Here is a 26,287-nt window from a genome sequence, read left to right as displayed (position 1 = left end):
GACTGATTGAGATGTTGAATAAAAGTTTCTTTAATTTAAATTGTGGGTTTTGCAGTTGTAGATGATGGTAGTCGTGATTTTGTTGATTTTGTGATTGCAGAAGATAATTTATAATTTTTTTTAGGTTGAATTCTGTGATATCAACTGTTGCTGCGATGAAGATTGCAACACTGAGGACCGCAGAGTATTCTCTCACTGCCAGATGCGGCCTCAGAACGTTTTAGGTGAGTGCTAATTTAAATCAGGGCTGTGGAGTTGGAGTCAGAGGTGGAGGCAGTTCTTGGGTTACTGGAGTCGTAGTTGGAGTCGTGGAGATGGAGTTGGGGTCCGAAGCAGTTCTTGGGTTACTGGAGTCATAGTTGGAGTTGGGGTCGGAAGCAATTCTTGGGTTATTGGTGTTGCATTTGGAGTCAGTAAAATGTAATCAAAGGAGTTGGAGTCAGAATCGGAGGTGTCATAAATAAAGGAGTCAGAGTCGAAGGTTTTATGTGCCGACTCCACAGCCCTGATTTAACCCTTAAACTGTCCAAACATAGATCTACGTTCACGTGTGTAGCGCATGTAAAAAAAAAAGCATGCAAAAAAAAAAAAAAGGTAGATCTACGTTTGGAGCCCCCTGCACTTGGACGTAGATCTACGTTTGGAGCCCCCTGCACTTGGACGTAGATCTACGTTTGGAGCCCCCTGCACTTGGACGTAGATCTACGTTTGGACAGTTTAAAGGTTAAACCCAGACAGTTTTAGAGTTTTTACCATTAGAAAAGTACAATTACAGTGGTCCCCAGCTTTTCGTAGTTCCCGGCAATCGTAAAATTCGCCAATCATAGAGGTATTTTCATATAAACATGGACTCGCTTTTCATAGGTTGACTCGCGAGTCGTAGTTCGTCCGGGACGCGTACCCACAGTGTGAGCCAGGGTGGCAGCCAGTCTGGCATTGTTTACCAGTGAGCGAAGGTCCCCTCACGTGCTCCAGCGAAATATTTCATAATATTCCATTTATTTTAGTGCTTGCAAGTACTAAATAAGCTACCATGGCTCCAAAGAAAGCTCCTAGTGCCAAGCCTGTGGTAAAGAAGGTGAGAAATACGATTGAATTTAAGAAAACCATCATTGAACAATATGAAAGTGGTACAAGTGCGGCCGAACTGTCCAGGATGTATAAGAAACTCTACACAACCTTATGTTCCATAGTGGCCAAGAAAAATGAAATAAAGGATGCTGTTGTTGCAAAGGGAGTAACTATGCTGGCAAAAATGAGATCACCAGTACTGGAAGAGGTTGAGAAGTTATTATTGGTGTGGATAAATGAGAAACAATTAGCAGGAGATACTCTTATGACTTTGTTTATTTGTGAAAAGGCTAGGCAGTTGCATGAAGATTTGGTAAAGAAATTGCCTGCAAATAGTGGTGAAGTGAGTGAATTTAAGGTCAGCAAAGGCTGGTTTGAGAGATTTAAGAACCGTACTGGCATACACAGTGTGGTAAGGCATGGTGAGGCTGCCAGTTCGGATCACAAGGCGGCTGAAAAATATGTGCATGAATTCCAGGAGTACATAGAGGCTGAAGGACTGAAACCTGAACAAGTGTTCAATTGTGACGAAACAGGCCTCTTTTGGAAGAAAATGCCAAAGAGGACCTTCATTACACAAGAGGAAAAGGCAATGCCAGGACACAAGCCTATGAAAGACAGGCTGACGCTAATGTTCTGTGCTAATGCTAGTGGGGATTTCAAAGTGAAGCCATTACTAGTGTACCATTCTGAAAATCCCAGAGTGTTCAGGAAAAACAATGTTATGAAGAGTAAATTGTGTGTGTTTTGGAAATCTAATAGTAAGGCATGAGTCACGAGGGAAATTTTCGTCAAGTGGTTCAATGAAGTGTTTGGCCCTAGTGTGAAGGAGTATCTCCTGGAAAAGAAATTGGATCTCAAGTGCCTGCTAGTAATGGACAATGCACCTGCTCATCCTCCAAACTTGGATGACTTAATTTTCGAGGAGTTTGGGTTCATCACAGTAAAGTTCTTGCCCCCAAATACCACTCCTCTCCTCCAACCCATGGACCAGCAGGTTATTGCAAACTTTAAAAAACTCTACACAAAAGCAATGTTTCACAGGTGCTTGACTGTGACCACAGACACTCACTTGACCCTAAGGGAATTTTGGAGAGAACACTTCAGCATCCTCCACTGCATAACCCTTATAGGTATGGCTTGGGAGGGAGTGACTACCAGGACTTTGAACTCTGCCTGGAGAAAATTGTGGCCAGATTGTGTCGACAAGAGGGATTTTGAAGAATTTGGGACTGACCCTAATGAGCCTGTCTGTTGTAAAATCAGTTGTGGCACTGGGGAGTTCCATGGGGTTGGATGTGAGTTTGGAGGATGTGGAAGAATTGGTGGAAGACCACAATGAAGAGCTCACCACTGAGGAGCTGCAAGAGCTTCAGCAGGAAGAGCAACACATTGCAGCTCAGAATCTTGCTGAAGAGGAGGAAGAGAGATGGAAGAAGGTGCCTTCTTCAGAAATTAAAGAGATTTTTACTATGTGGGGGTAAGATGGAAAGCTTTATGTAGAAACATCACCCTAACAAGGTTGTTGCAAGCCAGGTTGGCAACATGTACAGTGACAAAGTCTTGGGCCATTTTAGGGAGACAGGACTCCAGTGACTCTCAAGCTGGTCCTAGTGGCATTAAGAAACAGAGAAGAGAAGTAACCCCAGAAAAGCAATTGGTACCTGAGGTGTTGATGGAAGGGGATTCCCCTTCCAAACTATAAACAATCCACTCTCTCTCCTCCTCCAGTCTCCCATACACTAAGAAGAATCTCCAATAAAGGTAAGTGTTATGCTGTTAATGTTTCATTCATCATTTCCCATTGTATTGTTTATGTACTACATGTATATTTCATGTTAAAAATTTTTTTGTTTTAATACTTCTGGGTGTCAGGAACGGATTAATTGTATTTACATTATTTCTTATGGGGAAAATTGATTCGTAAATCGTAAATTTCGTTTATAGTAACGGCTCCAGGAACGGATTAATTACGAACAACGAGGGACCACTGTACATTTTAAAAGAGAAATATTAACATACAGCTAATATTTCTTTTACTATGTAAAACTTACAAAGATTTCATATTTAATATTAAAGTGAAGACCTAAATATTTTTGTTTTTGTATTTGCCAGTAAAATCCTCTGAAACATGAAATAGATTGTTAGATTGTTGTTTGTTCAGTAAGTCATCTGTTTATCTTCTCCTTTGCTCCCTATCAGAGCTTTCAGCAACATAGAAAACATTACAGTGGAACCTCAAAAATTGAACTGCTCCCAACTCAACCAATTATGTAAGTGTATTTTTGTAAGATTGTGTATTTTTGAGGGTCTGAAATGGACTACTCTAATTTACATTATTCCTGATGGGAATAAATTCGTTCGGTAGCGACACTTGAACAGCCTTCTGGACTGAAGAAAGTTCTATATTTGAGGTTCCACTGTATTATCTTCTGTGTTTATTTTAACCCTTAAACGGTCCAAACAGATCGACGTTCAAATTCGCAGCTACAAAAGTAGATCTACTTTTTTTTACATATTTTCAAATATAACAAAAAAAATGTAGATAAAAGTTTTTTTACACGTTTTCACATGTAAAACAAAAAAAAAAGATCTACATTTTTTACATACTTTCAGATGTTGAAAAAACATATATATACGTTTGGACCATTTAAGGGTTAAGTGCTGTTTCAAACTGGAGGACTCGATAAAAAATGAACATTGATAGAAAACAGTAGTCTAGGCTGAAGGTGTTAGGGAGGTCTTGAAGCTGCACTAGGACCTTCATATCCGCGGATTCTGTATCTGCGGCTTCAGTTATCCGTGGTTTACTTTGGCACAAAAATAACAGTTAATTTTTCCTAATAATGGCACCAAAAGCACAAAAGTAGTGATGGTGGCGTTGTTCAAAGTCTAAGAGAAACCGTCAAGTGCTTCCCATCAGTGAAAAAGTGATAATTCTAGACTTACCTTGAATAATTTATCAATTATACTTTATCATAGGTATGTATGTAATTGAAAAATGGCTTAAATACAGTGTTCACTACTATCCATGGTAGGTCTTCGAATGTATCCCCTGCGGATGCAGGGGCACTACTGTATTGGTTCATCAAAGCCCATACATACGGTACACTGTATGTACAATATTTTTCAGGAGGGCCTGAACTTAACAATGAATCACATTCCAGGTTTTTAAACTTATAAATGAGTAAAGAAGAAAAAGTCACAATATCGTGACTGGAACAATACACAAATAAGCCACACATAGGAGAGAGCTTCTCTCAGTTTGCAGGCTATCTGTGTATTGTAAATGAGTTTGTGTAGAAAATAACAGAATAAAGGCTGGTTATGCTTCAGATGTGATGGTAACTATTGTACCACATCTCGTTCATTGCAAAACTTTTATGTTTAAATGTCCTATTTGTTAGTGTCGATGTGTGTAACTTGGAGCATTTGTGAGTTGGAGACCTGTGTTTAATTGAAGACTAGTATGAATAAATAGAAGGGTGGATGAGGGGCTTGAACCGCAGTTCGTAACTTGACAGCCCAACGCTCTACCATCTAGGCTAACCCGGGCCTTTAAGAAGAAGGATTCGGAAGCAATACTTTTTTTTTTCAACATGTCGGCTATCTCCCACCGTGGCAGAGTGATCCAAAAAAGAAAGAAATACTCTCACCATCATTCACACACAATCACTGCCTATGCAGAAGTGTCCAGATATGATAGTGTAGATGTCATTCTAAACAGCCAGTATCCCAAACCCCTCCTTTAAAGTGCAGGCATTGTACTTCTTACCTCCAGGACTCGAGTCCAACTAACAGGTTTCCCTGAATCCCTTCACAAAATATTACCCTGCTCACACTCCAACAGCTCATCAGGTCCCAAAAGAATTCTGTCAGAGGCACCAACTGTAATCCAATTGAACGCCTTCCCTTGGCCCTCCTGCCCACCCTTCTGTTTACTTTTAACTTAATTTGAGTTCGAAGACTGGTATACTTAATGTCATTTCTCATCCTAGATACACGCTACTGCTTCCAGAACCAGATTATCTTCAGTAATCACACTGAGTACAAAGTAGAGTACTTGCAGAATGGACTCTTGTGTATCGTAACAGACAATCTACCACAACACACAACTTATTCTACTGTGAAGGTTGGTAGAATGTACTTACCAATGCTAATATTTCTAGTACTCTACTCTGCAGATTATTTTATGAAAGTTCCCGTCACTCTCATTCCCCATCTCACTTATTTCATCTATTTTCTAAAAAACTTACCTCTATATTCTAGTACAATTATAAAAATTTATAATATTACTTTTTTTTTTCCTCTCCTCTGTTTATTTTTGTCCTCTTCCTCCCCAAACTTTGTTCCCTTTCCAAACAGGTCAATAGACAATCTAAAATATAATCTATTTTCTAGAGATCTTAGTGAGCTTTCTAGAAAACAATTTATAATGCTAGTTTAATTTTCACCTATTCAGTTATACATATTTCTGTGCTGTTCCAGTCAGTATTGTGCGTCTTCTTATTCTTTATACAGTGGACCCCCGGTTAACGATATTTTTTCACTCCAGAAGTATGTTCAGGTGCCAGTATTGAACGAATTTGTTCCCATAAGGAATATTGTGAAGTAGATTAGTCCATTTCAGACCCCCAAACATACACATACAAACGCACTTACATAAATACACTTACATAATTGGTCGCATTCAGAGGTGATCGTTATGCGGGGGTCCACTGTAGTTGAATAGTAATGGCTTTTCTCTGCATAGGGAGCAACATCAATAGATGAATATATGCAGCTGGAAAAGGGTAAACGGCATTATTCCTGGGAAGACACAGTCCAGCCTCTACAGTTTAATGAGGCTCCGTACTCTGTAGGCTCGGCTGTCTGGGCTGTGAGCGAGCGAGGAGTTCTCTTTAGTCTTGGTAAGTGATTAAAAAACACAAATTATTTATTTGTGTTCTTTTTTTATTGTAGTTGTTGTATTTGTGATTTGATGTGCAAATACTTGCATTTTTTTTTTTTTCAACAAGTTGGCCGTCTCCCACTGAGGCATATGTCTCAAAAAAAAAGCAGACACAAAAATTATATAATCCCAAATTATTATTATTATTAATTATTATTATATTTTTTAACACATTAGCTATTACCCACCAAGGAAGGGTCACCTAAAAAGAAAAACAAAAGTCTTCATATTTTTTTTTTTTCAACAAGTCGGCCATCTCCCACCGAGGCAGGGTGACCCACCGAGGCAGGGTGACCCACCGAGGCAGGGTGACCCACCGAGGCAGGGTGACCCACCGAGGCAGGGTGACCCACCGAGGCAGGGTGACCCACCGAGGCAGGGTGACCCACCGAGGCAGGGTGACCCACCGAGGCAGGGTGACCCACCGAGGCAGGGTGACCCACCTAGGCAGGGTGACCCACCGAGGCAGGGTGACCCACCGAGGCAGGGTGACCCACCGAGGCAGGGTGACCCACCGAGGCAGGGTGACCCACCGAGGCAGGGTGATCCAAAAAAGAAAGAAAATCCCCAAAAAGAAAATACTTTCATCATCATTCAACACTTTCACCACACTCACACATTATCACTGTTTTTGCAGAGGTGCTCAGAATACAACAGTTTAGAAGCATACACATATAAAGATACACAACATATCCCTCCAAACTGCCAATATCCCGAACCCGTCCTTTAAAGTGCAGGCAACATTATACTTCCCATTTGTACAGAAGGGGTTAGTAGCCCCTTGCTCCTGGCTATTATCATTATTATTATTTTTTTTAATGAACTAGCCATATCCCACCTTGGCTGGGTGACCTAAAAAGAAAAACAAAAGATTATTATTATTATAATACATAGTTGTCTCACTTTTGATTTTCAGTCTCCACTGCTAAAAATTACTACATTATTTTGTGTTGTATATAAATTTTACCAGCTTGAAGGGATTCATTAACCTTAAACGGTCCAAACAAATCGGCGTTAAAATTCGCAGCTACAAAAGTAGATCTACGTTTTTTTACATATTTTCAAATATAACAAAAAAAAATGTAGATAAAAGTTTTTTTTACTTTCAGATGTTGAAAAAACGTATATATACGTTTGGACCGTTTAAGGGTTAATACTGCTCTGCAACTTTTATTTTGGCTCCTTAAGAGTGAGAAATTTCTTTGAAAAACCGCCTTATTTAGCGTATTTTTCTTTAATTTGATTTCTGAAAAATAAAATTTATAGCTTCTGTAAATGAATTTTTAACCCGTAAACGGTCCAAACGTATATATACGTTTTTTCAACATTTTAAAGTATGTAAAAAAAAGTAGATTTTTTTTTTTTTTTTACATTTGAAAATGTGTAAAAAACTTTGATCTATTTTTTTTTTGTTATATTTGAAAATATGTAAAAAAAACATAGATCTACTTTTGTAGCGCTACACATGTGAACGTAGATCTGCTGGGACCGTTTACGGGTTAAAGCTCACTTGCCGGGTTTCAAGACTCGACCCATTCCTTGATTTATCTGAATTTAGGATTTTTTTATATTTACTCATCGAAGGTATTTTTTATTTTGTCAGTCTGAAATGCACAGCATGCTAGTTACAGTGGTACCCTGAGTTTCAGCCATAAGTCGTTCCAGAAGGCTGTTCCAGTGCTGTTACCGAATGAATTTGTTCCCATAAGGAATAATGTAAATTAGATTAGTCCATTTCAGACCCCAAAAATACACTTACATAAGCACTTACAAAAATACACTTACATAATTGTTTGAGTTGGGAGCTGTACGAAACTCAGGGTACCACTGTACAGTGGACCCCCAGTTTACGATATTATTTCATTCCAGAAGTTTGTTCAGGTGCCATTACTGAATGAATTTGTTCCCATAAGGAATATTGTGAATTAGATTAGTCCATTTCAGACCCCCAAACATATACGTACAAACACACTTACATAAATACACTTACATAATTGTTCAAGTTGGGAGCCGTACGACACTCAGGGTACCACTTTACTTTCTTTTGTCCTAACAGTATTTTATCACATATTGACTACATTACCCATATACAGTGGACCCCCGGTTAACGATTTTAATCCGTGCAAGAGGGGTAATTGTTATGCGAAATAATCGTTATGTGAATGAATTTTCCCCATAAGAAATAATGGAAATAAAATTAATCCGTGCAAGACACCCAAAAGTATGAAAAAAAAATTTTTTTACCACATGAAATGTTAATTTTAATACACACAAACTGAAAAAGGCATGCACACTTACATGACACTTAGTTTTATTGAAGATCTGGTGATGATTGATGGGATGGGAGGAGGGGAGAGAGAGTGTTAGTGTTTAGAAGGGGAATCCCCTTCCATTAGGACTTGAGGTAGCAAGTCCTTTTCTGGGGTTACTTCCCTTCTTCTTTTAATGCCACTAGGGCCAGCTTCAGAGTCACTGGACTTCTTTCGCACAAGATATCTGTCCATAGTGGCCTGTACCTCTCGTTCCTTTATGACTTGCCTAAAGTGTTTCACAACATTGTCAGTGTAATAATCACCAGCACGGCTTGCAATAGCTGTGTGAGGGTGATTTTCATCCATGAAGGTTTGCACTTCAAGCCACTTTGCACAGATTTCCTTAATCTTTGTAGTAGGCAACTTCTTCAATTTCTCTCTCCCCTCCTCTGAACCAGTTTCCCCAGGTCTGGCCTCTTGCTCTTGAAGTTGATCTATCAGCTCATCAGTGGTTAGTTCTTCATTGTCCTCCTCCACCAACTCTTCCACATCCTCCCCACTAACCTCCAACCCCAAGGACTTTCCCAATGCCACAATGGATTCCTCAACTGGCATAATCATCTCAGGGTTAGCCTCAAACCCTTCAAAATACCTTTTGTCTACACATTCTGGCCACAGTTTCTTCCAAGCAGAGTTCAAGGTCTTCTTAGTCACTCCCTCCCAAGCCTTACCTATAAGGTTTACACAATTGAGGATATTAAAGTGATCTCTCCAAAACTCTCTTAGAGTCAGTTGAGTTTCTGAGGTCACTACAAAGCACCTTTCAAACAGAGCTTTTGTGTACAGTTTCTTGAAGTTGGAAATAACCTGCTGGTCCATGGGCTGCAGGAGAGGAGTGGTATTAGGAGGCAAAAACTTCACCTTAATGAAGCTCATGTCCCCATAAAGTCGCTCTGCCACGTCTGTAGGATGACCAGGGGCATTGTCTAACACCAGGAGGCACTTAAGTTCTAATTTCTTTTCAGTTAGGTAATCTTTCACATTGGGGGCAAATGCATGGTGTAACCAGTTATAGAAAAATTCCCTAGTGACCCATGCCTTACTGTTTGCCCTCCACAGCACACACAAATTATCCTTGAGGACATTCTTTTGCCTGAACGCTCTGGGAGTTTCAGAGTGATACACTAATAAAGGCTTCACTTTGCAATCACCAGTAGCATTGGCACACATGAGAAGAGTAAGCCTGTCTTTCATAGGCTTATGTCCTGGGAGTGCCTTTTCCTCCTGAGTAATGTAGGTCCTGCTTGGCATTTTCTTCCAGAACAGGCCTGTTTCATCACAATTAAACACTTGTTCAGGTTTCAGTCCTTCACTGTCTATGTACTCTTTGAATTCCTGCACATATTTTTCAGCCGCTTTGTGGTCCGAACTGGCAGCCTCACCATGCCTTATCACACTATGGATGCCACTACGCTTCTTAAATCTCTCAAACCAACCTTTGCTGGCCTTAAATTCACTCACATCATCACTAGTTGCAGGCATTTTTTTAATTAAATCCTCATGCAACTTCCTAGCCTTTTCACATATGATCGCTTGAGAGACGCTATCTCCTGCTAGCTGTTTTTCATTTATCCACACCAATAAGAGTCTCTCAACATCTTCCATCACTTGCGATCTTTGTTTCGAAAACACAGTTAAACCTTTGGCAAGAACAGCTTCCTTGATTGTCTTTCTGGTGCCCACAATAGTAGCGATGGTTGATTGGGGTTTCTTGTACAACTTGACTAGGTCGGCGATACGCACTCCACTTTCATACTTATCAATGATCTCTTTCTTCATTTCAATGGGAATTCTCACCCTTATTGGTGTACGGTTGGCACTAGAAGCTTTCTTGGGGCCCATGGTCACTTATTATCCAGAAACAGCACCGAAAACACTGTAATAATACGAAATATTCCGAGTGTATGCTTGGAAATTACCGCGGAGGCTGGCTGGTAAACAATGGCACGAGCGGCACATGTGAGGCTGGCTGAGGGCGCACATTGGACGCGTCTCGGACGAAAATCGGTGAGCGGGTTTTTAATCGGTATGCGCGGCAAAAATTTTGCGATTAAAGTAAGCGGTATGCGGAATAATCGCTATGTGATGCCATCGTTATGCGGGGGTCCACTGTACTGTAGAAGAGATATGAAAGTTTTTCTTTCTACATTTAGTAATGTATATAAGAGAAGGTGTTACTAGCACATTACACTCGGCATTTTAGTTACGGCTTATGACACTAGTGATTTACGGATGAAGGATTCTAACCTGCTTCCCAATTGAGTGAATTAGATAATATGATACAGTAATACAGTTCAATACATTACAATATATACAACCATGGGACTACATGATTTATCATGGGCAGACCAGCTTAAAAATTTTTTTTAAAAGGCTTATTAATTTCCAAGGCAAGTTTTGATGGTACTGTATACTACACATTTTTTTTATTTTCAGGGATTCCAGATTCTCTTTTTGGAAGTGAATGCGAAACACACGAATATTTACGTTTCCTCGAAGACATTCATTCTTCGTGTAATCGAGTCTTCCATAATGTTACTGATGTGTGTGAGAAGAATGTTGACTTCAGTGCCATTAAATATGTGTCTTTCTATGTAGTGGCAGATCCAAGTACTTTTAACCAGGTATGTTGTAGTAAAATGTGTACAGGAGGTTCTCAACTTACAGTGGGGTTATGTTCTGAAGAACCCATCAGAAGTTGACAATATCATAAGTCGAACATGAATACGATATGATAAATCAGTAAATAAAGAATAACTCTTAAAGAGGGGTGTTAATGTTGCAGTTTTATAACTGTAGTGTAAGCGCACCTCTGGCAATACAGTCATGGAGTGAATAATGATGAAAGTTTTTCTTTTTTGGGTCACCCTGCCTTGGTGGGAGACGGCTGATGTGTTAATAAAAAAACAAAAAAAATACAAATAAATTTTAACCCATAAACAGTCCAAACGTATATATACGTTTTTTTAACATTTGAAACTATGCAAAAAAAGTAGATCTTCTTTTTGTTTTTTTACATTTGAAAATGTGTAAAAAAACTTTGATCTACTGTTTTTTTGTTATATTTGAAAATATGTAAAAAAAACGTATATCTACTTTTGTAGCTCTACACATGTGAACGTAGATCTGCTTGGACCGTTTACGGGTTAATGGTCCAAGTCAGAACAAAAAAACATAAGCTTTTCTCTCCTATGTGTGACTTATTTGCGTATTGTTTTTAATGTTTACAGAGCTCCAGCATGTCCGTCACAACAGAAGCAGCGGAGTTCACATCGCTTGTACCACAAACATCCATCAGTCAACTAGGCGAATCTTCCACAAATGTATCGTCTATTGATGAGGAAGAACTACCCATTTTGGACGAATCCAAGAACCTCACTGTTGATGAGAAACGAACAAGAAAATTGATAGAAATTAGTTATATAAATAAGAAACTAGTTATAAATGCAGCCCCATCAAATGTGGCCTTAGATTCAAAATATTTGTCCGATGGGCAATTATTGCCAGTCAAAGTATTTTTGTGCTTGGTTGATGATAATGAAGAACGATGTACAGAAACAGACGTTAATAATATACCTCAGCCTGTTTATAAATCAGGTGTCTGCGAAAATGTGGCTTTAAGTATTAATTATGTGTTTATACACAATGGTACAGAGGGTATTTATCATGCACATGCCAGAATATACCTTACTACTGTAGCCAACACAATGACGTATCTTAAACAAGACTTTGATACCAGATTTATTTGGGCATCGGTCAAGAATAATACTGTATTTGAAAGAAGTGGACATCCTGGTTATATTATTGGAAGACCTATTCTTCTTGGAAAGCTGATTGATAATGTCACAGATGAGGGTAAGTGGCAGTATTGAACTCTGCTCTAAGAATATGTAATTATAAGATCATACTTGTGAAGGGATTCAGGGAAACCGGTTAGTCAGACTTGAGTCCTGGAGGTGGGAAGTACAATGTCTGCACTTTAAAGGAAGGGTTCGAGATATTGGCTGTTTGGAGTAACATCTAAACTGTCATATCTGGGTGCCTTTGCAAACATAAGAACATAAGAAAGGAGGAACACTGCAGCAGGCCTGTTGGCCCATACTAGGCAAGTCCTTTACAATCCTTCCCATTAACAAAATATTTGCCCAACCCAATTTGCAATGCTACCCAAAAAATAAGTTTTGATGATTCTATTTACTCATTATGCAAGAACAGTGTGATATCATGTGAATGATGGTGAAAGTGTTTCTTTTTTAGAACATAAGAATGGAGGAACACTGCAGAAGGCCTACTGGCCCATACAAGGCAGGTCCTTATCAAAATGACCCATACCCAACCTGCCCAAGAATTTACTCCCATATCCAATGACACCAATCAAACCCAGCCCCTCCTACTAAACCCAGCCCCTCCCACTAAACCCAGCCCCTCCCACTAAACCCAGCCCCTCCCACTAAACCCAGCCCCTCCCACTAAACCCAGCCCCTCCCACTAAACCCAGCCCTTCCCACTAAACCCAGCCCCTCCCACTTGGGTCACCCTGCCTTGGCAAATGATGACTGTTGAGATTAAAAAAATTATTATACATGAAACAGTTAATGAGATGCTGTATGTACGAGTTTGTGAATTATGGCCGATGTAAGACGACACATACAACATACTGTCTCTGAAATAATTTAATCACATTATTCACTGTCCACCAAGGTAGGGTGACTGAAGGAAGGAAACACATTCACCATCATTTATTCAGCAGCTGTCTTTCCAGTAATGTGCAGATATCAAAGTTCATATGAGCCTCTGAAGAGCAACGTCCACCATCCTTCAGAGTGCAGCCATTGTACTTCCCACCTCAGTTGTTATTATTATAATCAGAACAAAGTGCTAAACCCACAAGGGCTATACAGCGCTGACTTCCCACCTCAAGTAGTAGAGGACAAAATTCGAACACGGGCATTTTTATCGGAAGTGTTTCAGCCGAGGACCGGGCCATTTCCAATAAAAAGCCCCATGATTACATTTTGTGTCTTTCAAATTACTTGTTGGTATCACATACTATTTTTCACACTTCAGATCAACCATTTCCTCTGAATCCTTTCATAAAATACAGTGGACCCCCGCTTTATGATCAGCTCCCAATGCGACCAATTATGTAAGTGTATTTATGCAAGTGCGTTTGTACGTGTATGTTTGGGGGTCTGAAATGGACTAATCTACGTCACAATATTCCTTATGGGAACAAATTCGGTCAGTACTGGCACCTGAACATACTTCTGGAATGAAATAATATCGTAAACCGGGGTCCGCTGTATACTAGTATTATTATAATACAGTAGTGACCTGGTATCCGCTGGTATCCGCTGGGGATATGATCCAAGACCTACCATGGATACCTGCAACTGTGGATAGTAGCCGGCCTTATATATATCATTTTTCATTTGCATACATACCTAGGATAAAGTGTAATTAATAAATTATGCACAATAAGTGGAGACTTATTATTTTTTCACTGATGGGGCGGCCCTGTATGACCCTTGTAGGTTTAGCGCTTCTTTTTGGTTATAATAATTCACTGATGGGAAGCACTTCAAGGCTTCTCTTAGACTTTGAACAGCCGTCACCATCACTACTTTTGTACTTTGGGGTCATATGCTAAATTAAGGGTTATTTTTGTGCCACAGTGAACTACGGATAACCGAAAACCACGGAAACCAAATCTGTGGATATGGACGTCCTACTGTATACAATCGGTTCCCACTTATTTCCTGATTTTCTTCATCTTATGTGTGTTAAGGATTAATGGACACATTTCAGTGCAGTATTATATAAATCTCTTAAATGAAATTATAAATTGAAGGAGGGATGTTAATGTTGTAGTTTTATAACTGTAAACACACCTCTGGCAAGACAGTGATGGAGTGAATGATGGTGAAAGTGTTTCTTCTTTTTTGGGGTCACTCTGGTGGGAAGTGGCCAATGTGTTAATAATAAAAATTACAAAAATAAATTGTTGTGTCCAGATAATGTAGTGATACTTAGAGCTTAGAGCTTCCCATGAATAATATTCTCAACATAACATAGAAATAGCTACATATGTATATTCTTCAAACATATCACCATTGAGAATGAGCAATAATTTTTTTTATTTTCATTAGAAGCACTAAACCCATGTGGGTCATTCAGTGCAAAACGTGCTTGAGGTTTAATCCTCCATCTGTTGAGCACAAGATAGAGGTGCTTCCTATATGCATTTTATATGCATGTAGAGAGCAATAAAATGCATTTTATATGGATTATGAACATGTTGAGATGTTGGGAGGGTTCCGTGGAGATAAGATGGTTGGAGATAAACACACTTGTTGGGTTGTAATCACTTATATTAGCAAAGTTGTGAGAAGGGAGCCCAGCCTGCCTGTAACTGTCTGTAGGTCTATTATACACAATACAAAAGGTCCCCAATGTGTTGGTACGTTGTGTATTAAGAATATTATATACAATTCCGGAGGTTCCCAGTGTGTTGGTACGTTGTATTAAGAATATTATACACAATTCAGGAGGTCCCCAATGTGTTGGTACGTTGTGTATTAAGAATATTATACACAATTCAGGAGGTTCCCAATGTGTTGGTAAGTGAAGGACTTACTGTACTCACTAACCAAATGTCCCTCTCTGTAACAGGTGAAGTGAAAGAAGCCATATACCTTGACACTGACCCAGCTCAGTGGCTGACCCTGCTTAACCCTGGAGAAGGCAAGTGTGGCTCTCGATCTCAGGTCACCTTTGGAGTGGACATGAGGACAGGCTGCCGTGTACTAGTGAAGGATGATGACCTCAGACACTGTGAAGTGCTACAGAATTATTTCCTGGAGCTTCTCCTTGGGCCTGTTCTCCGTGAAGCAAGTAAACTACGCATTGGAACCTATGGAGATTCTAGTGTAAACAATGGTGCTGACTGGATACCAATCTTAATACCAGAAGAACCTAGATCAGGAGCCTTCTCAAGTAAGTGCAGTACCTGCTTTCTCTTTAATTCTGAATGTTTGATTACATATCCAAAAGGGGACCCTTTACACAACAGCCCAGGGAGGTATTACCATCCTGCCAAGTGAGTGTAAAACGGAAGCCTGTAATTGTTTTACATGATGTTAGGATTGTTGGTGTCTTTTTTCTGTCTCATAAACATGCAAGATTTCAGTGTGTCTTCCTACTTCTTCTTACACTTAGGTCACACTACACATGCATATCTTCTTCCAACAAAACAGCCATATCCCACCAAGGCAGGGTGGCCCCGAAAAAAGAAAAACAAACGTTTCTCTTTTTGACTTTAGTAATGTATATAGGAGAAGGGGTTACTAGCCCCTTGCTCCTGGCATTTTAGTTGCCTCTTACAACACGCATGGCTTATGGAGGAAGAATTCTGTTCCACTTCCCTATGGAGATAAGAGGAAATAAACAAGAACAAGAACTAGTAAGAAAATAGAAGAAAACTCAGAGGTGTGTGTATATATATGCTTGTACATGTATGTGTAGTGTGACCTAAGTGTAAGTAGAAGTAGCAAGACGTACCTGAAATCTTGCATGTTCATGAGACAGAAAAAAGACACCAGCAACCGTACCATCATGTAAAACAATTACAGGTTTTCGTTTTATTCACTTGGCAGGACGGTAGTACCTCCCTGGACGGTTGTTGTCTACCAACCTACTACATATTATTATTATTATTATTATTATTATTATTATTATTATTATTATTATTATTATTATTATTATAATACATAACTTAGTTACTTCAACCATTCCAGGCATTATCTTTATTAATTTTCAACTTGCTGACCATCTCCCACCAAGGTAGGATGACCCAGATAATAAGACATTCACCATCATTCAGTACCTGTCTTACCAGAAGTGCACAGACTTTACAATTCAAATTAGTCTCCAGATTGCACATCCCCGCCCGTCCTTCAATGTGCAGGCACTGTACTTTCTACCTTCAACAATCTCAAGTCCAGTTAAACTTTATTCTGAATCCCTTCATAAATGTTACCTTGGACACACACCAGTAACATGTCAGCCCATGAGAAACATTTGTCTCCATTTTCTTTCTTTCTCTCTCTTTCTCTCTTTCTTTCTTTCTCTTTCTCTCTCTTTCTTTCTCTCTCTTTCTCTCTTTCTTTCTCTCTCTTTCTTTCTCTCTCTTTCTTTCTCTCTCTTTCTTTCTCTCTCTTTCTTTCTCTCTTTCTTTCTCTCTCTTTCTTTCTCTCTCTTTCTTTCTCTCTCTTTCTTTCTCTTTCTTTCTCTCTCTTTCTTTCTCTCTCTTTCTTTCTCTCTCTTTCTTTCTCTCTCTTTCTTTCTCTCTCTTTCTTTCTCTCTCTTTCTTTCTCTTTCTTTCTCTCTCTTTCTTTCTCTCTTTCTTTCTCTCTCTCTCTTTCTTTCTCTCTCTCTCTTTCTCTCTCTCTCTCTCTCTCACTCTCTCTCTCTCTCTCATCTCTCTCTCCTCTCTCTCTCTCTCTTTGTCTCTCTCTCTCTCTCTCCCTGTCTCTCTCTCTCTCTCTCTCTCTCCCTGTCTCTCTCTCTCTCTCTCTCTCTCTCTCTCTCTCTCTCTCTCACTCTCTCTCTCACTCTCTCTCTCTCTCTCTCTCTCTCTCTCTCTCTCTCTCTCTCTCTCTCTCTCTACATTCCTGGTTTACACATGGTTACATTATTTTGTTGCAGTACCCCCTCCTCCTTCACCTAGGCAGGGTCACCCAGAAAACAAACACTCTCACCATCATTCATGCATAATCACTATCTTTGCAGATGTCCTCAGATACAACAAGTCAGTTATCACTCCAAACAGCCAATGTCCCAAACCTCTTCTTTAACCCTTAAACGGTCCAAACGTATATATACGTTTTTTCAACATCTGAAAGTATATAAAAAAATGTAGATCTTTTTTGTTTTACATTTGAAAACATGTAAAAAAACTTTTACCAAATTTTTTTTTTGTTATATTTGAAAACATGTAAAAAAACTTTTACCAAATTTTTTTTTTGTTATATTTGAAAACATGTAAAAAAACTTTTACCAAATTTTTTTTTTGTTATATTTGAAAACATGTAAAAAAACTTTTACCAAATTTTTTTTTTGTTATATTTGAAAACATGTAAAAAAAACTTTTACCAAATTTTTTTTGTTATATTTGAAAACATGTAAAAAAACTTTTACCAAATTTTTTTTTTGTTATATTTGAAAACATGTAAAAAAAACTTTTACCAAATTTTTTTTTGTTATATTTGAAAACATGTAAAAAAACTTTTACCAAATTTTTTTTTTGTTATATTTGAAAACATGTAAAAAAAACTTTTACCAAATTTTTTTTTGTTATATTTGAAAACATGTAAAAAAAAAGTAGATCTACTTTTGTAGCTGCGAATTTGAACGTCGATTTGTTTGGACCGTTTAAGGTTTAAAGTGCAGGCATTGTATGTTTTTTTTTTATTATCACACTGGCCAATTCCCACCAAGGCTGGGTGGCCACCAAGGCAGGGTGGCCCACCAAGGCAGGGTGGCCCACCAAGGCAGGGTGGCCCACCAAGGCAGCGTGGCCCACCAAGGCAGGGTGGCCCACCAAGGCAGGGTGGCCACCAAGGCAGGGTGGCCACCAAGGCAGGGTGGCCCACCAAGGCAGGGTGGCCCACCAAGGCAGGGTGGCCACCAAGGCAGGGTGGCCACCAAGGCAGGGTGGCCCACCAAGGCAGGATGGCCCACCAAGGCAGGGTGGCCCACCAAGGCAGGGTGGCCACCAAGGCAGGGTGGCCCACCAAGGCAGGGTGGCCCACCAAGGCAGGGTGGCCACCAAGGCAGGGTGGCCCACCAAGGCAGGGTGGCCCACCAAGGCAGGATGGCCCACCAAGGCAGGGTGGCCGACCAAGGCAGGGTAGCCCACCAAGGCAGGGTGGCCCACCAAGGCAGGGTGGCCCACCAAGGCAGGGTGGCCACCAAGGCAGGGTGGCCACCAAGGCAGGGTGGCCCACCAAGGCAGGGTGGCCACCAAGGCAGGGTGGCCACCAAGGCAGGGTGGCCACCAAGGCAGGGTGGCCCACCAAGGCAGGGTGGCCCACCAAGGCAGGGTGGCCCACCAAGGCAGGGTGGCCCACCAAGGCAGGGTGGCCCACCAAGGCAGGGTGGCCACCAAGGCAGGGTGGCCACCAAGGCAGGGTGGCCCACCAAGGCAGGGTGGTCCACCAAGGCAGGGTGGCCCACCAAGGCAGGGTGGCCACCAAGGCAGGGTGGCCACCAAGGCAGGGTGGTCCACCAAGGCAGGGTGGCCCACCAAGGCAGGATGGCCACCAAGGCAGGGTGGCCACCAAGGCAGGGTGGCCACCAAGGCAGGGTGGCCCACCAAGGCAGGGTGGCCCACCAAGGCAGGATGGCCCACCAAGGCAGGGTGGCCCAACAAGGCAGGGTAGCCCACCAAGGCAGGGTGGCCCACCAAGGCAGGGTGGCCCACCAAGGCAGGGTGGCAACCAAGGCAGGGTGGCAACCAAGGCAGGGTGGCCCACCAAGGCAGGGTGGCCCACCAAGGCAGGGTGGCCCACCAAGGCAGGGTGGCCCACCAAGGCAGGGTGGCCCACCAAGGCAGGGTGGCCACCAAGGCAGGGTGGCCACCAAGGCAGGGTGGCCCACCAAGGCAGGGTGGCCACCAAGGCAGGGTGGCCCGAAAAAGAAAAACTTTCACCATCATTCACTCCATCACTGTCTTGCCAGAAGGGTGCTTTACACTACAGTTTTTAAACTGCAACATTAACACCCCTCCTTCAGAGTGCAGGCACTGTACTTCCCATCTCCAGGACTCAAGTCCGGCCTGCCGGTTTCCCTGAACCCCTTCATAAATGTTACTTTGCTCACACTCCAACAGCACGTCAAGTATTAAAAACCATTTGTCTCCATTCACTCCTATCAAACATGCTCACGCATGCCTGCTGGAAGTCCAAGCCCCTCGCACACAAAACCTTTTTTACCCACTCCCTCCAACCTTTCCTAGGCCAACCCCTACCCCGCCTTCCTTCCACTACAGACTGATACACTCTTGAAGTCATTCTGTTTCGCTCCATTCTCTCTACATGTCTGAACCACCTCAACAACCCTTCCTCAGCCCTCTGGACAACAGTTTTGGTAATCCCGCACCTCCTCCTAACTTCCAAACTACGATTTCTCTGCATTATATTCACACCACACATTGCCCTCAGACATGACATCTCCACTGCCTCCAGCCTTCTCCTCGCTGCAACATTCATCACCCATGCTTCACACCCATATAAGAGCGTTGGTAAAACTATACTCTCATACATTCCCCTCTTTGCCTCCAAGGACAAAGCTCTTTGTCTCCACAGACTCCTAAGTGCACCGCTCACCCTTTTCCCCTCATCAATTCTATGATTCACCTCATCTTTCATAGACCCATCCGCTGACACGTCCACTCCCAAATATCTGAATACATTCACCTCCTCCATACTCTCCCTCCAATCTGATATCCAATCTTTCATCACCTAATCTTTTTGTTATCCTCATAACCTTACTCTTTCCTGTACTCACTTTCAATTTTCTTCTTTTGCACACCCTACCAAATTCATCCACCAATCTCTGCAACTTCTCTTCAGAATCTCCCAAGAGCACAGTGTCATCAGCAAAGAGCAACTGTGGCAACTCCCACTTTATGTTTGATTCTTTATCTTTTAACTCCACGCCTCTTGCCAAGACCCTCGCATTTACTTCTCTTACAACCCCATCTATAAATATATTAAACAACCACGGTGACATCACACATCCTTGTCTAAGGCCTACTTTTACTGGGAAATAATTTCCCTCTTTCCTACATACTCTAACTTGAGCCTCACTATCCTCGTAAAAACTCTTCACTGCTTTCAGTAACCTACCTCCTACACCATACACCTGCAACATCTGCCACATTGCCCCCCTATCCACCCTGTCATACGCCTTTTCCAAATCCATAAATGCCACAAAGACCTCTTTAGCCTTATCTAAATACTGTTCACTTATATGTTTCACTGTAAACACCTGGTCCACACACCCCCTACCTTTCCTAAAGCCTCCTTGTTCATCTGCTATCCTATTCTCCGTCTTACTCTTAATTCTTTCAATAATAACTCTACCATACACTTTACCAGGTATACTCAACAGACTTATCCCCCTATAATTTTTGCACTCTCTTTTATCCCCTTTGCCTTTATACAAAGGAACTATGCATGCTCTCTGCCAATCCCTAGGTACCTTACCCTCTTCCATACATTTATTAAATAATTGCACCAACCACTCCAAAACTATATCCCCACCTGCTTTTAACATTTCTATCTTCATCCCATCAATCCCGGCTGCCTTACCCCCTTTCATTTTACCTACTGCCTCACGAACTTCCCCCACACTCACAACTGGCTCTTCCTCACTCCTACAAGATGTTATTCCTCCTTGCCCTGTACACGAAATCACAGTTTCCCTATCTTCATCAACATTTAACAATTCCTCAAAAATATTCCCTCCATCTTCCCAATACCTCTAACTCTCCATTTAATAACTCTCCTCTCCTATTTTTAACTGACAAATCCATTTGTTCTCTAGGCTTTCTTAACTTGTTAATCTCACTCCAAAACTTTTTCTTATTTTCAACAAAATTTGTTGATAACATCTCACCCACTCTCTCATTTGCTCTCTTTTTACATTGCTTCACCACTCTCTTAACCTCTCTCTTTTTCTCCATATACTCTTCCCTCCTTGCATCACTTCTACTTTGTAAAAACTTCTCATATGCTAACTTTTTCTCTCTTACTACTCTCTTTACATCATCATTCCACCAATCGCTCCTCTTCCTTCCCGCACCCACTTTCCTGTAACCACAAACTTCTGCTGAACACTCTAACACTACATTTTTAAACCTACCCCATACCTCTTCGACCCCATTGCCTATGCTCTCATTAGCCCATCTATCCTCTAATAGCTGTTTATATCTTACCCTAACTGCCTCCTCTTTTAGTTTATAAACCTTCACCTCTCTCTTCCCTGATGCTTCTATTCTCCTTGTATCCCATCTACCTTTTACTCTCAGTGTAGCTACAACTAGAAAGTGATCTGATATATCTGTGGCCCCTCTATAAACATGTACATCCTGAAGTCTACTCAACAGTTTTTTATCTACCAATACATAATCCAACAAACTACTGTCATATCGCCCTACATCATATCTTGTATACTTATTTATCCTCTTTTTCTTAAAATATGTATTACCTATAAACCCCTTTCTATACAAAGTTCAATCAAAGGGCTCCCATTATCATTTACACCTGGCACCCCAAACTTACCTACCACAACCTCTCTAAAAGTATCTCCTACTTTAGCATTCAGGTCCCCTACCACAATTACTCTCTCACTTGGTTCAAAGGCTCCTATACATGCACTTAACATCTCCCAAAATCTCTCTCTCTCCTCTACATTCCTCTCTTCTCCAGATGCATACACGCTTATTATGACCCACTTCTCGCATCCAACCTTTACTTTAATCCACATAATTCTTGAATTTACACATTCATATTCTCTTTTCTCCTTCCATAACTGATCATTCAACATTACTGCTACCCCTTCCTTTGCTCTAACTCTCTCAGATACTCCAGATTTAATCCCATTTATTCCCCCCACAGAAACTCCCCTACCCCATTCAGCTTTGTTTTGCTTAGGGCCAGGACATCCAACTTCTTTTCATTCATAACATCAGCAATCATCTGTTTCTTGTCATCCGCACTACATCCATGCACATTTAAGCATCCCAGTTTTATAAAGTTTTTCTTCTTCTCTTTTTTAGTAAATGTCTACAGGAGAAGGGGTTACTAGCCCATTGCTCCCAGCATTTTAGTCGCCTCATACGACACGCATGGCTTACGGAGGAAAGATTCTTTTCCACTTCCCCATGGACAATAGAAGAAATAAAGAAGAACAAGAGCTATTTAGAAAAAGGAGAAAAACCTAGATGTATGTATATATATATGCATGTGCGTGTCTGTGAAGTGTGACCAAAGTGTAAGTAGGAGTAGCAAGATATCCCTGTTATCTAGCGTGTTTATGTACTTATACAAATTCTTTTATATAACTACCTGTCAGTATTTATAAAATTTTTGTAAATTTATATTTTACAGGTCTGTCAGCATGTAAATTTTTTTAAAAAGCATCATCCATCTCCTACCGAGGCAGAATTACCCAGAAAATGAGGAAAATTTCTGTTTCTTCTTTTTGTTTAGTAATATATACAGGAGAAAGGGTTACTATCCCCTCGCTCCCGGCATTTTAGTCAACTCTTATGATACACATGACTTACGGAGGAAGGATTCTAACCTACTACCCTATGCATAAATTTTAATGTATTAGTATTATATTTTACAGGTAACATACATGGGAAAAGAAAGTGTTCTGACCTCATCCTGTCCGTACACCTTGAGATTGCCTACAGTCGTCAGGGATCCCTTGCTAATCCTCAGGCCAAGATTGTTGGTATTGTTCTTCGCTATGGAGAGCCACAAAGCATCACGTCAGCTTGTGGAAGTCAACACTGCCTTGGTACACATCTACGTCAGCAAACACAAGCTGTGGAACTGTCGTCATCAGTGTCATTTGTTGAAGTAACTCGTCCCCCAGAACCGGCGTATTCAAGACCTCCAACTCTGGACGTGAAGCTTCCACATAACTTTTTTTACCCATTTTTGCCATCATCAGCACTTGCAGTTTATGGAGAACCTCTGCTTGTTTGGATTCTGTTACAGTTTGTGTTGCTAATTCTTTACAAGTGATCTTCAGGTATACATATACAGTGGACCCCCTAGTTTACGATATTATTTCATTCCAGAAGTATGTTCAGGTGCCAGTACTGACCGAATTTGTTCCCATAAGGAATATTGTGAATTAGATTAGTCCATTTCAGACCCCCAAACATACACATACAAACTCACTTACATAAATACACTTACATAATTGGTCGCATTGGGAGCTGATCATAAACCGGGGTTCCACTCTATTGAATCATCATCTTGCTTGACACTATATTGGTGTTCCTCATCTTGTGATGGAATCACGTTCCAACAAACCCATCATAGTAAAAAATATCGTAAGTTGAATGTGAATATGATATGCTAAATAAGTAAATAAATAGCTACCATCACTGAAGAAGTAAACAAATAATAATTACCGTAACTAAATACCAGTATTGCCGCCCTCATGCTGGGTAATTATCTTAAATTTCATCTTTAAACTAATTACTTTTGCATCATCGTAAAGTTGAAATATCATAGCCTGAACCGTCATAATTCAAAGAGCACCTATAGAGAGCAAATGAGAGAGTGGGTGAGATGTTATCAACAAATTTTGTTGAAAATAAGAAAAAGTTTTGGAGTGAGATTAACAAGTTAAGAAAGCCTAGAGAACAAATGGATTTGTCAGTTAAAAATAGGAGAGGAGAGTTATTAAATGGAGAGGTAGAGGTATTGGGAAGATGGAAGGAATATTTTGAGGAATTGTTAAATGTTGATGAAGATAGGGAAGCTGTGATTTCGTGTATAGGGCAAGGAGGAATAACATCTTGTAGGAGTGAGGAAGAGCCAGTTGTGAGTGTGGGGGAAGTTCGTGAGGCAGTAGGTAAAATGAAAGGGGGTAAGGCAGCCGGGATTGATGGGATAAAGATAGAAATGTTAAAAGCAGGTGGGGATATAGTTTTGGAGTGGTTGGTGCAATTATTTAATAAATGTATGGAAGAGGGTAAGGTACCTAGGGATTGGCAGAGAGCATGCATAGTTCCTTTGTATAAAGGCAAAGGGGATAAAAGAGAGTGCAAAAATTATAGGGGGATAAGTCTGTTGAGTGTACCTGGTAAAGTGTATGGTAGAGTTATAATTGAAAGAATTAAGAGTAAGACGGAGAATAGGATAGCAGATGAACAAGGAGGCTTTAGGAAAGGTAGGGGGTGTGTGGACCAGGTGTTTACAGTGAAACATATAAGTGAACAGTATTTAGATAAGGCTAAAGAGGTCTTTGTGGCATTTATGGATTTGGAAAAGGCGTATGACAGGGTGGATAGGGGGGCAATGTGGCAGATGTTGCAAGTGTATGGTGTAGGAGGTAGGTTACTGAAAGCAGTGAAGAGTTTTTACGAGGATAGTGAGGCTCAAGTTAGAGTATGTAGGAAAGAGGGAAATTTTTTCCCAGTAAAAGTAGGCCTTAGACAAGGATGTGTGATGTCACCGTGGTTGTTTAATATATTTATAGATGGGGTTGTAAGAGAAGTAAATGCGAGGGTCTTGGCAAGAGGCGTGGAGTTAAAAGATAAAGAATCACACACAAAGTGGGAGTTGTCACAGCTGCTCTTTGCCGATGACACTGTGCTCTTGGGAGATTCTGAAGAGAAGTTGCAGAGATTGGTGGATGAATTTGGTAGGGTGTGCAAAAGAAGAAAATTAAAGGTGAATACAGGAAAGAGTAAGGTTATGAGGATAACAAAAAGATTAGGTGATGAAAGATTGAATATCAGATTGGAGGGAGAGAGTATGGAGGAGGTGAACGTATTCAGATATTTGGGAGTGGACGTGTCAGCGGATGGGTCTATGAAAGATGAGGTGAATCATAGAATTGATGAGGGAAAAAGAGTGAGTGGTGCACTTAGGAGTCTGTGGAGACAAAGAACTTTGTCCTTGGAGGCAAAGAGGGGAATGTATGAGAGTATAGTTTTACCAACGCTCTTATATGGGTGTGAAGCGTGGGTGATGAATGTTGCAGCGAGGAGAAGGCTGGAGGCAGTGGAGATGTCATGTCTGAGGGCAATGTGTGGTGTGAATATAATGCAGAGAATTCGTAGTTTGGAAGTTAGGAGGAGGTGCGGGATTACCAAAACTGTTGTCCAGAGGGCTGAGGAAGGGTTGTTGAGGTGGTTCGGACATGTAGAGAGAATGGAGCGAAACAGAATGACTTCAAGAGTGTATCAGTCTGTAGTGGAAGGAAGGCGGGGTAGGGGTCGGCCTAGGAAGGGTTGGAGGGAGGGGGTAAAGGAGGTTTTGTGTGCGAGGGGCTTGGACTTCCAGCAGGCATGCGTGAGCGTGTTTGATAGGAGTGAATGGAGACAAATGGTTTTTAATACTTGACGTGCTGTTGGAGTGTGAGCAAAGTAACATTTATGAAGGGATTCAGGGAAACCGGCAGGCCGGACTTGAGTCCTGGAGATGGGAAGTACAGTGCCTGCACTCTGAAGGAGGGGTGTTAATGTTGCAGTTTAAAAACTGTAGTGTAAAGCACCCTTCTGGCAAGACAGTGATGGAGTGAATGATGGTGAAAGTTTTTCTTTTTCGGGCCACCCTGCCTTGGTGGGAATCGGCCGGTGTGATAATAAAAATAATAAAAAAAAAAACTATAATTTTTTAAAATATTTTTTAACACATTGGTCATCTCCCACTGAGACAATGATCTCAAAAAGAAGAAACGCTTTTTCTTCTTTTTCTTTCTTCTTTTCACCCTTAAACGGTCCAAACAGATCGACGTTCAAATACGTACTGCTCCAAACGTAGATCTATGTTTTTTACATATTTTCAAACATAACAAAAAAACAAATGTAGATAAAAAATTTTTTTACACATTTTCAAATGAAAAAAAAAGATGATCTACATTTTTTAAATACAATGGACCCCCGCTTAACGATCACCTCCCAATGCGACCAATTATGTAAGTGTATTTATGTAAGTGCGTTAACCGGGGGTCCACTGTACTTTCAAATGTTGAAAAAACGTATATATACATTTGGACCATTTAAGGGTTAACAAACCGGCCGTATCCCACCGAGACTGGGTTGCCCACAAAGAAAAATGAAAGTTTCTCTTTAAATATAGTAATTTATACAGGAGAAGGAGTTACTAGTCCCTTGTTTGCGGCATTTTAGTCGCCT

The 26,287-nt window shown here is 40.8% G+C and overlaps 1 protein-coding gene across 1 annotated transcript; it reads left to right on the top strand.

The window, feature by feature from the left end:
- Nucleotides 1-124: 124 nt before the first annotated feature.
- Nucleotides 125-23,953, top strand: tctn (tectonic; the record flags this gene model as incomplete). The annotated part of the gene is given in 7 exon segments (XM_070080763.1): nt 125-224; nt 5,070-5,203; nt 5,825-5,981; nt 10,771-10,958; nt 11,565-12,189; nt 15,007-15,330; nt 22,753-23,953. Coding segments are annotated over 7 exon segments (1,932 nt in total), but the record flags the coding sequence as incomplete, so codon positions are not given.
- Between the last annotated feature and the right edge of the window lie 2,334 nt (nt 23,954-26,287).

Source organism: Cherax quadricarinatus, unplaced genomic scaffold (genome assembly GCF_038502225.1).
Source record: "Cherax quadricarinatus isolate ZL_2023a unplaced genomic scaffold, ASM3850222v1 Contig919, whole genome shotgun sequence".
Classification (NCBI taxonomy): Eukaryota; Metazoa; Arthropoda; class Malacostraca; order Decapoda; family Parastacidae; genus Cherax; species Cherax quadricarinatus.
Note: the sequence above shows the minus strand (reverse complement) of the source record. Positions and strands in the feature narration are given on the sequence as shown.